Source organism: Miniopterus schreibersii (genome assembly GCF_964146895.1).
Source record: "Miniopterus schreibersii genome assembly, chromosome: 3".
Taxonomy (NCBI): domain Eukaryota; kingdom Metazoa; phylum Chordata; class Mammalia; order Chiroptera; family Miniopteridae; genus Miniopterus; species Miniopterus schreibersii.
Genome location: NC_138103.1, coordinates 71,619,800 through 71,636,631, shown reverse-complemented (window position 1 = coordinate 71,636,631; position 16,832 = coordinate 71,619,800). Strand labels below are relative to the sequence as shown.

At 45.3% G+C, this 16,832-nt stretch overlaps 1 protein-coding gene across 1 annotated transcript; it reads right to left on the bottom strand.

The window, feature by feature from the left end:
• Positions 1 to 849: 849 nt before the first annotated feature.
• On the bottom strand, positions 850 to 16,526 carry CD180 (CD180 molecule). Its single transcript, XM_081132852.1, has 3 exons — positions 16,291 to 16,526; positions 7,042 to 7,208; positions 850 to 3,171 (listed from the first exon to the last, which is right to left on the bottom strand). The coding sequence occupies exons 1-3, from the start codon at positions 16,378 to 16,380 to the stop codon at positions 1,446 to 1,448; spliced, it is 1,983 nt and encodes a 660-aa protein (XP_080988978.1). The 5' UTR covers positions 16,381 to 16,526; the 3' UTR covers positions 850 to 1,445.
• Between the last annotated feature and the right edge of the window lie 306 nt (positions 16,527 to 16,832).

The window sequence follows — 16,832 nt, the reverse complement described above, 5'->3', positions numbered from 1 at the left end:
CTCCTATCTAGTACAAAATATCCCCTAAAACTAACAGAGCATTTTCAGTGAAGGTTATGACTTCCCTATTCCCTTGTCTTTCCTGCTTTTTCTGGGCATTTACAAGTAAAAAGGAACTGATCCCCAAGTTTCCACTCTGTTATTATGTCCCACTATTAGCCCTCAGTCTAAGGGCCAATAAATTCTGGTTGGAGATTAATCAAATTTTCCTTTGCTACCCAATCAGAATTTCATAACTCTAAGTTACCATCGCTAGCTTAAAATTGGCTATAGAACTTGAGGCCTTTTAATGCAGCGCCTGAGTACAAGAGCTCTCTTGTCCACCAATGCAGACTTCAGGAGATGGAGCCTGGGAAGGGCGACCTGTGGGCCTGAGCGATCACACTGCCAGGTTCTCTGTCCTCTTTACCTCCCCTTTCTGTCGCTGGTACTACCTTTGCTGACTCCCCAGCTCAACAGAAACTTCTCACTGAGCCAGTGAGAAGTTATTGTGCCCTGGCCAGACAGCTGGTCTGCAGTGGTGTTTTCTTCCACTGGTTTTCATTGTAAATGTGCTATCTCAATTGCTGTCCCAGGTGAATAGGTGTTTGAGAGCTGGCCTGGGAGCCAAACCACTGTTTATCTCATGATTCCTGTGGGAAAGAAGCTTCGAAGGACCAGGCATCCAAATGAGAAGCGCATTTGGACCACAGCCCACCTGTGAGTTGGGCTTGGTGACCTAACAGTGGGAACACCGTGTTGGCAGAAGGCACTTCCCTGGTTCTCAGGTGAGTGGGGCCAATGCTGCAAAAATCCTAAACCTGGGGGACGGAGGAGCTGGCAGAGTCTGTCTTTTTTTTTTTTTTTTTTGTAGCTATTTGCACCCTAGTGGCATTGTAGAGACTGCAGACACCTAAGGATTTAAGGAGTTTAATGGAGTCAGTTTGATGGCAAGATTCATTTCTCAGCCTCTTCTTTGAAATTCATTGTTTTCCCTTTTTCATTTAAAATAAACTTTAAGACTTTATCCCCAAGTTCCCCAAACTGCTACGTTCCTGGGAACTCAGACCAAAGCACAGTGCCTGAATTGTAGGAGAGAGTTGGGAGCTAGGGTCCTCGGCCCTGCTAAGTTGTGGGTGTCGATGGTCTCCTTTTAGGGTCCGGGTGGTCTGGGTGGGAGGTGCTTCAAAGGATGCCTCTGAGTGTCAGGGAGGTGGCCTCCTCGTGGTGACCGTCCTGGCCTGGCCCTCGACTTCCACCCACCTTCCGTGTGAGGAAATGTCTCTGCCTCTCTCAGCTGCATCTACCTCTCCTTGACTTTCCAGGGAGGTTCATTAGTTCTGGGGCTCAGAAAAGCACAAAAAATCCGTACCCAGCGCCTGGAACCAATCTGTAAAGTTGGCTCACTAGCTACCAGGGCAGTTGTGCTAAACACATTTATTTGCCATCTCTAGAAACCTTCAGCACTAAATGTGCTGGTATTTCCACCTCAGAAGGAATTTAACTAAAAAAACAAGGAGAACAGTGAAGAAGATGAAAAATACCACGAGAAAGAAAATGCCCACGGCCGTGATCCCGCAGGACAGCTCGACCTCAGCCAGCCTGACCCCCCTTGCGGCCGGCGGGTCTGCGCACACCGTCTCCTCCGAGGCCTCGAGTTTCTGCAGGTTTTCTCTGAACCAAGTTATGAAATGGACATTTGAGCAGGTGCAGTCCAGAGGATTGTCACTTAAATTGATGGTGCTCTGCTGAGACAAGAAGGGGAGGAGACGGGGCGGGATGACACGAATGCTGTTGGAGGCCAGATCGAGGTGGACCCCCTTGAGGGGGCCGAGAGCGTCGAGGCTGTTTGCCGTCAGGTTGTTGTGGCTTAAGTCTAGGTGAGTCATCCTCCCAAGGCCGTGGAAGGCTTCCCGGTCTATGGAGAGGAGCTCACAGGAGGAAACAGTCAAAACCTCCAAGCTGCCGACAGTCTGAAATAGGTTGGTCTTCGAGATGCTCCCACCCTGAAAGCGATTTCCCTGCAAATTCAGGTGCCGGAGGTCCGCCAGGCCCTCTAGAAGGTGCTGGTTGCTGGCATCAAGGAGGCAGTGAGAGAGATTCAGAGCCTGCAGACGAGGGAGGTTTTGGAAAGTGCTTTGCAGAGCACCGATGGTCAAGTGGGTAAATGCCAAATCCAGGACTTCCAGCTCGGGACACTCTCGGAACGCCTCACTCTCGAGACCAATGGACCCAGAGTAGCTCAGGTTTAGGTACTGCAAGTGGTGCAGGTTTTTGAGCTGCAGGTTGCAGCAGTCAGGAACCTTTATAACATTGTGGCTTAAATCAAGTCTCCGAAGATTTTCTAGTTTTTCCAAACACCCAGCCCCGAGGTCAAGTTCCTTCTGGTTGCCTTTGATATAGAGGTCTGTAAGGGATGGGAAACTGGCAGCATTGATTTGACACAGTTGTTTAAAATTATTTACATTGAGAACTAATTTCGTGAGAGAGTTCATACCCTGAATCCCAGAGGGTAGTTCATCCAAGTGAGTTGCCGTCAGATCCAATTCCTGGAGGCGCGTGAAGCACTGGAATGTGGTGGATGACAGGTCAGAGAAATGGTGCATCTGCAGGTTGAGGCTCTCCACAGACGTGTCACAAAGTCCCTCAAGCATGGCTGGAGTGAGGTCTTGGCTATCAGCATCCTCGTATGTCCCCAGCCAGAGAGACTGAGTGGTAGAGTTCTGTAGACCTTTTAATATGACAGACAAGTCAAGAGTCCCTCCAAATCTCAAACTTTGGAAGACTTTTGAATGGAAAGCCCCAGGATCAATGCCTTTAATGTCATTGCCATCAAAGTTAAGGCTCAGGTTGGTGACCGCCAGAGCGTCCATGTCTTGGCGAGAGAGGTAGTGTAGAGCATTATTCTGAAAATCCAAAACCTTCAGATTCTGTGTGGGGAAGTTTCCCGGGAGCTTCATGGAGGAAATATGGTTGCTTCCAAGATACAGACTTTCCAAGTTTTCCAGATTGTGCACTGGGATAAACTCGAGATTGGATATTCCAGTTTGGATTAAGAAAAGGTGCTTCAGTGCCCTGGGCCCATTGAGTGATGTTTCTGCCATGAATATCAGGGGATTTCCAGTCAACACAATTGTGTTCAGTTGGTGATGGCTTTGGAAAGTGTTTTCATGTATCCAGTTAATCTGGCACCTTGAAAAGATAATAGTATTTAAGATAATTAATTAGGAAAAAGAAAAAAAAAACTCCGTGACAGTGACCTATATTAACAAAGTCATCAGTTCTGTGTAGTGAAAACAGTGCATTATTATTCAGATTAAAACATAAAATGACATTCTTTAGTAACCACAGCTGACCTGTTGAATTAATGACTAGCTTCAATTCTAAACACACTCATTTAGATTTTTTACCCCAGATATCTTGCCCTTTTAGATTGAACTCCAAGAAGTTTGTGTTTGGAATCTAGGGGAATAATTAGTGGTTTGATTGTCAAAAAAAAATCAAACTATTATTTACTATTTTAAATAATATAAAATGTTATATAATGCATAAAACATATGTTATATATGTGTTATATATATAATGCATAATAGTAGTATGTTAATGTGAATCTGTGTCACCTGGGCAAGTTACAACTTTTCTCAACCTGTTTTTTTATCTATAAAGTATAGAAATAATGATTACTTGGTAGAATGGTTGTGAATCCAATGATATATATGAAAATGCTCCATAGAAATATGCAGCACTAGAGGTTACGAGACACCCATCCTGGTCATTGAGCCTAATAATACTAGGTCACACACACATATACACAACACACCTTCCTGGAGGTCAAGAGGGAATTCCTTAGAAATGAATTGTGGAAAGGAAGCCTTAACTCATAGGAAAAGTGAGCCCTAGAGCTAGCTTTGTCACATATGCCAATATCTGTAAGTCTCCAGTACCTTGGAGCCTGGGTATTAATGAGCCACATGTGTCAGTGGCAGGGGACAAAGCTTGGGGATAGGATAAGAGGTCCTATCAAAAACCTGCTAATTACCAAGACCCTCAAAAGGGATCCTTTCAGTGGGTAACCTTAAAAAAGAAAGCTCACAGAGGGAGCCTCTAAGGATGTGTTTATCTTGGCCTTGGCCCTGAATGGAAAAAAACAACAACAAGAAAAATCTCCTCTGAGGTTCCCAAACCATAAGCTTCTACTCAGAAGGGTTGTGGCATGAATTCATGCTGCCTCTGTGGACCTTCCAAAAGAAACCCAAGTGGAAAATTTAGTTTGAAGTGGCTCTAGGATGTCAGTAACTTCAGGTAACTGGCAGAAGTAAATAGAAACCTTTTCCAGATAGATGTACTTAAATTTTAATCAGGAAAACTTTCAAAGTTACATAAAAGCAAAGGGATAATACAAGGAACCTTCACATACCTATCACACAGATGCAGCAATTCTCAAGATTTTGCCACGTGTGCTTCTTTGCTTCCTCTATCCCCACCTCTCTCACCTGATTGTTTTAAAGCAAATCCTAGATATCCCATACATTTTTGAGTAAGCATCTGCAAAAAGAATCCAGGCTTATTTTCTATAGCCATAATGCCATTGTCACATATGGCAATACTAATAATTCATTGGTACTATCTAACTCCAAGAAAGCATTTTAAACAAAGATTTACACACATTTCCAAAGATTTATACACTTTCCAAAAGATAAATGAGCTCAAAATAAAAATTCGATAAACACAAGGGAAACACATTTCCCAAAGTGAGAAAAAGGCCTACAGAATTAGGTTAAAAGAAAGCAGATACCAGAATTATCAGATGTATCGGATAATATATATGATATATAAACAATACAGGTTTTCTCTGATATATATTATCAGAATATCTGATAAATATGTTTATATCAAACATGTTTGACATAAAGAAAATAGTAAGAATCAACAGTCCAGTGAACGAAAACAATATTAAAACTCATCTGCTATATTTGTAAAATGAAAAATCAATGAAACTTATTGAAATGGAAAATAATTGAAATTAGAAAGCCAATGTTTAATCTATACAGGAGATTAGACATGACTGAAGAGGATATTAATGGACTAGTAGTAAATATGAGAAAATTAACTAGAATATAGTCCAAAAACCCAAAGAGATGGAAAGCAAGAAAAAGATATTAAGACATACGAAGTATGCTAGATGAGAAGATGCAATAAGTCTAATTAGCGATCCAGCAGGGATAAGAGAGTAAATAGGAGCAAGCCAAGGTTCAAACAGATGACAACTGGGATATTAGAATTGACAAAAGCCACCAACCTCACATTCAAGGAGCCTAACAATCTACAGAGTGCCAAAGACAAAGAGAAGCTATTGAAAACATCCAGAAAGGAAGAGACAGATCACGGGCATATGGCCAGTGGTCAGACAGATTGGGGACTGCCCAGCAGCAGCAGTGGCACCTGGAATGATAGCATCTGAGGCGGGGAAAAGTGCTGTCAACCTAGGCGCGTACTTCCGAAAAGACTGTCTTTCAAGAATCAGAGTGAAATAAAGACATTTTCACAAAACAAAGACCAAGGGAGTTCACTGCTAACAGACTCTCACTAAAGGAATTTCTAAGGATGTACCTCAGGAAAAACCAAAATTCTTCCGGAGAGGAAGATCTGGAAAGCAGAACGGAAGAGAGAGCAGAGAAGATAGACAACATCCTCGCAAAACTAAAGACACAGGACTATGTAGGTCTAACTAGGGCCGGATAGAAGGCAGGGCGGGGTGGGGAGCAGGGGAAAGGGGTTTAGAAAGCACGGGGTCGTGTTATTACTCCTTTTGAGAGTGAGAGCAGAGGAGCAGCCCTCCAGCTGGAAGAGCTGTCCTGGGCCCTGCGCTCAGACTCCCCCTCTGCAGCTAGGCCGTGGCAAAGGGGAGGGAAAGTCGGTCCTCGGGCCTGGCGGGCGGGTGGCGGGAGACCTCTGTCCCTTGCAGCGCGAGATTTCCTCTCCAGTGTTTCTGAGCACGTCCACGTGGAGTCTTGGCTGGGGAGGTGGCCCGATGGCATTGGGGGGACTCTGGGCTGGGAGTGAGGGGAGCAGAGCCCCAGTTTCCTTACCCTGTGACGTAAGCAAGCTCACAGCGTCCCCTGGGCCCCCGTTTCCTCAGCCGCCATGAGCAGGATGACCGCCTGTGCCCTGCCTGCCCCGCAGCGGCGGTTTCCACAGGTGAGACGGGGCGGTGGTTGCGAACGGCCCCCCGCTCCGCAGAGGCCTGCGCGGGGCAGCTGCGCAAAGGGCGCAGACGCCATCCACCCGTCCGCGCGGAGCCCTTTCACACGCACGCACACGGGCACGCACGCACGCATGCACATGCATGCACACACGGGCATGCACGCACACATGCACACACTGACACACACATGCACACGCACACATGCACACGGACACGCACACACGCACACGCATGCACACACTGACACACACACGCACACGGATACGCACACACACGGACACGCACACACGCACACGCATGCACACACTGACACACATGCACACGCACACATGCACACAGATACGCACACACACGGACACGCACACACACATGCACACACGCCGCATTTCCCTTTTGTTTGCTTCCTTTATCTCCTTGTGATCCTTCTGCCCACTGGTTCCTAAACACTAGTTCAGCATTTGGAATCCAGATTCTGCCTCTAAAACCAAATAATGGAACTCTTTCCCCAATTTGTAAAAAAAAAGTTAGCAAATTGTGTGTTTCTCCTGTAAAAGTTTTAAAATGTTATCACCCAATAACGTAGTATAATATGACATCTGATACAGTACATATGTTTTCAGTTTTGTTATCAATATTCCTTAGAGCTTCTTAAACAGCACAACTGACCTAATCTAGTTTAACAATTCCCTTTCTTCTCCATTGATTTTTTAAAAAATTACATTTCACCTGCATAGAGCTATTTCATGGGAGAGGGTAAACACACAGGATAAGCAGATGGTCCCTGTGCCTCCCCCCCGCCCCCCCCCCCCCGGCAAGAAAGGTTCTAGATGCAATTAGAATGCAACTCGGATACATACCTGGTTAAATCCAAAAAGACAAGATCTATGAGTCTGCTGAAAGTCGTATTTTGGATTGTAGGCAAGAAATTAAAACCGAACTCCAAAAATTCTGTTGTGTTTGGTAGAGTGTCAGGAATTTCTCTGAGACTTAAGTTTTCACAGTTATATGTCTTGTTGGCTTCTTTCTGATGAGAGAAACAATGTAAATTAATATCAGACTTCGTAATTTGATTGACAAGCATGTTTACATATATGTTATTTTTTAGCAGCAATCCCAATTCTTGGAGTGTTCACCTAATATATACTTGCAAAAATACAAAATGACTTATGTGTGGTGAAAAAAGCAAGGTGTTGAATGTACGTATATAAGATATATAGTAAATGGGATGCAGTATGCGGCATATTGTATACTAACCTTTCCTGTAACAGAGGTACGTGTGTATCTTCTTATATTTGCAAAAAGGCTCCATAGGGGAGAAACTCAGAACTGGTTGTCTTGAAGGGGAGACAAGAACCAGATAGAGGGGAAAGAATGGAAACAAGACTTCTTTGAATATACTTTGTTTTATAGGTTTGATTTTGGATACCTGAAAATGCTTTATTTCATTTTGAAAACAAATCAACTCTACATTAGCATCAACAAAATTAGACAGTCAGGCATTCATACTTTGTGATGTGATACAATTTGAAGTACACAGTACCACCTGTGAGGTATTCTTGCCCCCTCCCCGCCAATTACAGCTTGAATCCAATCATGACTTTAGGCTTAACTTCCAGTCTATAAGGGATGTGAGGGACTTAAGTTCAACAGCACCACAAGGTGGCAATCAGCCAGATGCAGAAGGTGGGGCATTCGATAGAACAACTGACTTTGCTTTATGGTCATGTGAGTGCTGTGGGTGGAAGTGGAGAGAGAGGGTGTGGGAGGAGATGGGAGACTGCTCTTGTAAAAAAAGACATAAAAGCTACTTATGAGACAAAACCAGCAAACAATAGAGTAGCCCTCACTTAGATTATAGTTCAAATAATGCATTTAGGAAAAGACTTTTATTGACTATCAAGGAACTTGGAATGCAGACAGAATATTAGAGAGTACTAAAAAATTATAAATTTTATTAATGATAAAAATGTTCTTATTTTTTTGAGATGCATTTTGAAGTATTTTGGGGTAAAATGACTTGATGTTTGAGATTTGCTTTAAAATATTCTGGCAAAAAGGGAGGGGAGGAGTCGATAAATGATATTAGTAAGTAAAATGTTGATGGTTGTTGAATATCGAGTGATACATACATAGAGATTCCTTATAACTAACTACATTTGTATATGTGATTAGAAACTTTCTTAATACAACCTGTAAACGAGTTCTCAGTGTGGCACAGACCTTAGGACATGGGGCCTTGCAACCTTAAGTGTGAATCCATTTTGGGTCTCAGGAGCCACAGGCTGCTGTTTCTTGGGCACAGCCCCACACATAAGTTCAGAGGACTGCCTGATCCTGTGTCCCAGGAGAGTCAAGTATTCAGAATTCTGCCAGAAACTCTTGTCAGATTCCCCAGCTCAAGTTATAAACCTTGGAGTAACTAGGTCAAAATGGGAAGGGGTTGGTTAGAAGTCTATAGAATTATGGGGTCATAATTTATCTGGATGATGCCTTAGGATAAAGCGTAGTGGACAGGTATGGGGTCTATTTTGAAATTACCTCCAAGGCAAATGCACTTGGGGGCCACAGCTCAGATCCTCTCAGGCTCCATGTGGTTCCACCCAACCTCTCAGACCCTGCCTTTCCCCGGACCCTGTAGTGCTCTCACTAGAGGCCCCCCTGAGACTGCCCTGGTCTGGGAGAGACCTGCCCCATCCAACTGGAGATCAGCAGCTTCCCTCATACTGAGTTGCCAACAGCCCTGCTTAGCTGGAAACAAGAGAGGACACACATTCTCTTTGCTCTGAAACATCATGTTTTAGAGATGTCACCATTTTCACTGCTCTTTGCTTTATTCACTCCAGCCCCTGCTCAGTGGTGCACTATTTTTGTAGTAACAGTGAGCATGCAAATCTATGAGAAACCACTGTTTCTTCTATATTGTGCAATACTATGAACATCACTGATGAACATGCTGCATTTATATTTCTCTGTAATTCATTTTTCGTTTTATAGACCCAAGGTCCTCCAGGCAGTGCCACAAATCCACCAAATGTCCTTGAAATGCACCCTTTGCATTGAAAACTTAGATTTAGTTGGCTGGTGGGAAAAATATGTTACTAGACACCCCTGTTTGGTGCCCATGAGCATGGGCGACCCAGAGAGAAGATGTATGTGCAGCTTTTGCTCCAATAGCTGTTAAGGTTCGGATTAGCTCTGAGGGGACATTGGACTTTTCTTGTCTCCATTGGCATAACCGGTGTCACGTATACATGGAGAAAGGGGCCTTCCCTCAATTCATCTTGCTCTGTTCTGGCCCCGCAGCCAAAGGCTCCCCTCTGGCAGTTCCCTCCTCCTGAATATGGAAGTGCCTGTGACACCTAAAGGGGTCCTCTTTTGTGCTTCCCTAAGCACTTTATTGCCCTAATGCGATTGGAAAAGCTGGGAGTCGAGGGGGAGCTCTGCTGAGCCGGGGGCCTGAGGATGCTCCGAGCAAACGAGCAGGCGGGTGGCCGAGCAGCTCAGCTTGAACTGAGAGGCCGCGAACCAGGGGATGTCACACTGCGGGGAACTGAGAAGCCACCGAGCGCCTGTGCCATGACCTTCATCTCCTGTTAGGGAGAAGCTGCCTTAGATCCCTGGGAGGAAGAGGCAATGACGAGAATCGGGGCCGGTAAGAGCTGACAAAGCAAACACACGGCAGAGGCTGCGCTGCCCCTCCCTTCGGCTTCCACGCTCACACCGTCCCGTCAAAACGACCATTCGGAGACTGCGGGTGGTGGGGCCAGAACCCCTCATGCTCTGGGGTCATTTAAGCAGCATCCAATTGTTTTCAGTTGATTGTATTTTTTAAGGCACGAAGTATACACTCACACATGCACACACATTCATTCTTTTTCAAAATTTTTTTAAATCCTCACCTGAGGATATGTTTTTATTGATTTTAGAGAGAGAGTAAGGGAGGGAGAGAGAAAGAAACATTCAACGTGAGAGAAACATCAATTGGTTGCCTCCCATACACGCCCCAACCGGGATCAAACCTGCGGCCTAGGTATGTGCCTGGACCGGGAATTGAACCCGCAACCTTTTGGTGCACGGGAACGACGCTCCAACCCACGGAGCCACCCAGCCAGGGCTCATTCTTTTTGTTTTTGAGAGTAAATTGCAGATGCCGTGACCTTTTACCCCTAAATCTTTTAAGGAAAAGGGTATTCTTATATAACCACAGTGCCATTACCAAAAGCTCAGAATATTTAACGTTGATATGCTATTATTATCCAACATACAGTGTATATTAAAATTTTGCCAATAATCCCAGTATTATCTATTATAGTAATTTTTGCTTTTTCAATCCAGGATCACACATGGCACTTATTTTTCTTCTCTCTTTAGTCTCCTTTAATCTGAGACAATTCCTCAGCCTTTCATCATCTCTCATGGCACTGATTTTTTTTTTCTTTTTTTTTTTTTATGAATACAACCTCATAGTTTACGGATGTCCCTCATTTGTTTTTGTTTTTGTTTTGTTTTTTAATCTGTCCTTACGATTTGGTTCAGGTTGTACATTTTAAAGGCAGAAATCATCAGTGAGGTTATGTCTTTCTCGCTGTCAGGGTTCAGATGAAAACTTTCTGAGAGCGAATTCTGAGAGCATAGCAGAGGCTTCGGGAGGGCGGAATAACGCAATGGAGAGGACAGGGTGCGGGAAAGGGTGCGGTGTGGCCACCGCCCTGCTGCTGGGGGCTGGCGGGCTGCCAGGACCACGTGGTCAGCTGCTTTCCCAGGCAGACACCCCCACCCCACCACCCCACATGACCACTTCCTCTAAACCTGCCTGTCTCCTCTAGAATCCAGTGGGGTCAGCTCCCAAGGTCAGTGTCTCACTCTGCTGCTTGGCTTGGTTCGGCCCGTTGTGACCTCAGGCAGTTAGCAGGGCCTGGCAAGGCTACATGGCATTTAGGACAGGGCCCTGCCCACCCCCTTCCAAGTCACAGGGCACTCACTCAGGCCCACTGCTCGGGCCCCACCAGCCCTGGCTCTCTAGCTTCGGGCGGAGCTGGCCTTTCACGCTGAGCGACTGCCCGGTGTTGGATCTGTGCCTGCAGCCCCTTTTCCCTGCAGCTATCATTTGCATTTTTTCAATCAGGATCTTATTTTGCTTTCTTTCTGCTGTATCTCTAACTCCCTGCCGTGGCACTGTATTTTCCCCTCTCATAGTGTTGAAATCATTTTCTGACTTAGAATCCTCTGCGTTTCACTCTAGTGCCAATTCTCACCTTTTTGGATGTCTCATCAGCACTTGGCACACATAGCAGCACCCCCCCCCCATGCACAAGAGGCCTGGGAGGCTGAACCCCAGCTCGCCCCGTTGATCACTCCTTTATCCACAGATAGCAATTTGAGCCAATTCCCAGAGTAGCAATTACTCTCTGTAAATAAAACAAATCATTCCCAAGAGGGCACAGTCCTAAAACTTGGTTGTCAATCTGATTCCTCTGGGCAAAGGGCTTTCCAATTATGCACAATTCATTTTCTGTTTACAGTCAGACTGCTTGAGTTCAAATCCCAAGCTGTGTTCTCTGAGCCCCCTTTTCCTCCACCTGTAAATGGCAGACAATAGCCCCTCTTTTCAGGCCAACTCTGAGGATTAATTGGATATTGTATGTCAAGTACTCCCAGGAGGAGCTAGTACTTCACTGGATCATTACAGCATTGTGGCATTGTCTGGAGCTATTAGGAAGCCCTTGTATCCATGAACTTGGGGTTCTCCTAAAAAGAAGCTCTATTGAACACCCCTCCTATCTTTCCATACCTAGAATTGAAGGACTGTCTCCTACCGTGGTTTTGAGTGTACAGAATAGGTGAGCCCATTTGAAATAGGGAGGCATGCCTGCACTCCCAAGTAATTATTCAAGAGCACATCTAAAATGTTACAACTGATTTCCTGCTATGCTTTACATATTTGTCAGCCTCCAAAGACTTAGTCGTAGGTCTAATTTTATTAGTAATTGTATACACACATACACACACACACACACACACAGAGAAAGAAAATGTTGTATTTAGCAATGGAAGAGTCTACATGGAGTGTCGATGGGTGTTCATTGTATTATTTCTAGAACTTGTCTAAGTTTGAAATATTTTCAAACAAAAACTTTTATTAAAAAATTCACCTCAACTCCTATCTCACTTATATGCAAAAAGTAATTCCAGATGGGCTCTAGATCTAAATGTGAAACCTAGAAATAGAAGTAAATACAAAACCATAAAACTTCTGGAAGAAAACAGGATAATATCTTTATGGCCTTGAGTAGGCAAAAAAATTCCTAAGCAGGACAGAAATGCACTGAAAGTAAAGCACTAATGATCAGTCCAGCTACATTAAAATTAAGGACTTCTGCTCATCAGGAGATATCACTAGGGACCTGAAACCTATATAATTTTATTAACCAATGTCACCCCAATACATTCAATTTTTTACAAAGAACTCTTGATAAAGGAGAGTTTGATGAGCTTCCAAATCCCAGAGTAACAATTACTCTCTGCAAATAAAACAAAACATTCACAAGCAGGCACAGTCCTTCAGGGTTAGTAAGTTCATCCGGGTGGCAGGAGGGTGGGGCACCCCAGTTCCTTAGGAACAGAAGCTCCTGCTCTCGAGACCCTTCTGGACCCAGTTCTATGTATCTCTTCATCTGCACCCTTTAAAATGTCTTTTATAATAAGCTGGTAAACATAAAAAAAGGTATCACTAGGAAAGTAGAAAGTGAGAGAAGCCACAAAGTGAGAGAAGATATTTGCAAAATGATTAAGGACTTATATCCACGGTACATAAAAAAAACCTCTTACAACTCAATAAAAAAGACAGACACTCAAAAGAATACGGGCAAAGGGCTTGGAAGGCACTTCACACACACAAGGGTATGCAAATGCCAACAAAAACATGAAAATGTGCTCAATTTCATTATTCATCAGGAAAATAAAATTAAATCCCAGTGAAATACCACTATCTACCCAACAGAATGGATTTCGCAAACAAACAATAGCAAATATTAGTGAGACTGTGAGGAAAACAGAACTCACATACATTGCTGATGAACAGAAATGTGTACCAAAAATTTGGAAACTGGCAATATCTGCTAAAGTTAAACATGTGCATACCCTAAGACTAAATGCATCCACTCCCTGGCAGGCACATAATAAAGATTTCTACATTTGCTTACGAAAGACTTAGATAAGAATTACAAAGCAGCAGCATTCATGATAGCCAAAAAAATGGAAATCAGTGCAAAGGCCCATCAGCAGCAGAAGAGATAATAGGTGGTGGCTCACTCGCCCAACAGAATACCACTCAGTAATGAAAACGGACAAACGGCAGTTTCACAGCATCAATGCATCTCCGATATTTAATGCTGAGCAAAGACGGCCAGACACAAAGGAGCACACATTATTAGAGTCTCCTGTATATAAAATTCAAAGGGAGGCGAAATGGATCTGTGGTGATGGAAGTGAGAGAACTGGGTGTCCCCGGGGGCTGGTGACTGGGAGAAGGTGGGAAGGGGCTCCAGGGCGCTGAGGAAGTTCTACTTCTTGATCTGTGTGCTGATCGCATAGGTGTATTTACTTAGTGAAAACTCATTGAACTGTATACTTAGGCTTGGTGAACTTTTCTACAGTTATGTTGTACTTCAGTAAAAGGTTTAGGTTACTAAACTGAAAACAAAGCAAAACCAACTCTTGTTGTTAGGGTAGAGCCTTGACGAGCTCCTGGTGGTCACACGAACAGCTTATTCATTGCGTGGTTGGCTATGGGTAAGCTGGAGGGAAGAACTAAAGGGGAAAGGAAAGCAGGGGGAGGGGGAGACTAACTGGATGGTTTGCGCTTGAAGACGGGCCAGACCCTTAAGTCAGAGCTTTCCCCCCCACCATTCCCACTCTTATCCCACTTGCCTGCAGCCTGGAAGTGCCTTGCCTTCAGGAACAACTCTCATCCACCTTTGTACCCCCCAGCCACCTCCCCAGTACTCACACAGGGTAAGGCTCAATACACGACCTTAGAATCCTGCAGCCAAGAACTCATACATGATAAAGGAGGTCCAGGAAGATGTAGATCCAATGTTAATTGAATAGGTCCCAGGGCATTTAAAATCTGAGCTCTTTCAGAGGGAGGGCTGTACAGGGGTTGTTGTATTGGAAGGTTTCAATGCAAACTTAGCCAAAAAGGAAAGTTCCTGCTGCACCATAGGTCCAGGCCTGGAGATCCTGGGACCTTCAGCACTGCTCTTGCCACCTGAACATCTCAGCAGGCCCTGCAGCAGGCAGCAAGAGGTCTAGGGTGCTCTCCTTGCCTCTTTCCCTTCCCTCTGCCAAAGCTGGAAGGAACTGGCAGCTCCAGGGCCTGCTGTCCTCAGTAGGAAGCTAGACTGGTCCAGTGTTTCCATGGGCTTTGCAAATCTCCCAGGACTCTCTTGTGGGCTTTGGAAGGGCTGATGAGGCTCTGCAGGAATTGGGGACTTAAGAGTTGAATGGGTTGGCTTAAGAGTGTGGCATTTAAAATAATCTGCTTCCCAATGGGCTGGAATGTAATGGTGATATTAGCCTATGTGAGGATGTTGTCAGAGGTGGATGGCATAGTGACCCGATCACTGAGGAAGTGGTGTCCCCACTCCTGTCCTCTTATCTTGCCACCTCCATGTCTGTGTGACATTGACCATCCAACCTAAATGAGGAGGAGACAGCCTTCTGGGGCTGATAGAAACATCTTACTCACTTCCTTCTGTTATGGGATGAATTATACCCCACCCGCCACTCAACCAAATTCATATGTTGAATTCCTAACCAGGTCCCTCAGAATGTGACTTTATTTGGATCTAGAGTCCTTCAATAGGTAATTAAATTAAGATGAGATCGTTAAGGTGGGCCCTAATCCAACATGACTGCTGTTTTTATAAAAAGAATAAACTTGGAGACAGACATGTAGAGAGGAAGACAATGTGGAGGGACATCGACAATCAAGGAGAGAGAAACCAGTCCTGCCACGCCTTGATCTTGGGTTATTGCTTCCAGAACTGTGAGAAAATGAAATTCTTTTGTTTAAGTCACCCATCTATGGTACTTTGCTATGGCAGCTCGAACAAAGTCACCCACTTCCCAGCCTTCATCTCCCCTGGGCTTTGTGCCTTCTCTTAGTCTTAGCACGCCCTGATTTCATCCTAATACTAGACTAGTAAGGCCGTTCCTTCCTGCTCCCAGGCTTGTCCCAGTCCTGGCTGGGATTCTCGCTCTTGCCTGGCAGGTCTTTCCCCTGTTCTGCCAACAACCACCCTTCTGCATCATGCTGCTTCTGCCTCCACTTCTGCTTTTAGCCCCAGCCTAGGAAAGCTGCCCACCTGGCCAGCAAGCCTGATGATCCTTCCTGCCCCCAGCCCTTGTCCAACAGGCCACGTGGTGCTGTACACCTGCTGGGGTCAGAGGCAGTGGGAGGAAGGTTGAAGCATTTTAGAAGATGGCAAGAGACTGAGGCCCTACCTGCTCTCTCCCACCACCTCCAAGAATTTCCCACAGGTTGATAAATATCATTATGGTCTAAAACAGAAGGTGCCATTTGGCTCTGTTCTCCGATGTCACTCCTGTGGGTTAGGAAAACAGATGGAGGGCTGCCCAACTCGAGGAGAATGCCAGACTCACTCAGAGTGATCTTTCTATGCTCTGAAACCTGGCACAGGTTGTCTTTACTAATCCCTGCCCCGAGAGCCAGGAAACCGAAGGCCTGTTTGGGGAAGTGGCCATGTGCTGGGATGTTGGGCAAACAGCTCCTCCGTGCTGGAAGCAGTTCGCAGTCTGCTCTTTGGGCTGGGACCCTGCTGATATTTCATGTCCCAATTAGGGTTATTTTGGGGGCATTGTCTGCAGAGGAGGGAAACTCTCACTTCTTCCTACTAAGGATCTGCCTGACTATCCCCTGGTTGAGTGCTTGGCTCCTTCTGCACAATTAAAAACTTCTACACACCTCATTGCCCTTTCAGAACAGTGGACATTGGGATACTAGGGCTCAGATGGGGCTGCAGGCTGACTCTCAACATTTCCAGGCAGCTTAATCTGGATAAAGACAGAAAGTATGGACTCACCTCGATGCACATCGGATCCAAGGAGGTGACGACTTTACAGCTGGCAGAAAGCAGCAGTGCCAGCAGAAAGCAGCTGACAGGGGGAGCCATCACGGGAGCAGCGCCACCCCAGCTTGGTGGGTTTACTTAATGCCTGGAGCTGAGAAATCAAATCGGGCTATAATGGCCTCAGAAACTCGGCAGCCAGAGAGATGTTCAGAAGGGCAATCTCCAAACAAGAAATGTTCAGACTGCTCAGCATTGGTGGCTCTGTGCTGCAAAAAAGGGGAAGTCCCTTTACATATCACCCGCTCTTGCTGAAAATAGCTGAGAACCCAGCCCCAGAATGATCTAGTGTGTTTCCTGGCAAACGCGAATCATTCGTGCAGCCCTCTCATGCTGGTCACTAACTCTCGGTGTGATGGTGTCTGCTGACTTTAGGCTACCTGCGAGGGTTTGGTCGACTCCAACAGCTCTAGTCCCTTTCTCGAGAGAGACTGTGGCAGCAGGAAGCTGTCCTCACGAAGGAGGCCACTGTGTGGTTGTCCTGGGTGAGTGACCAG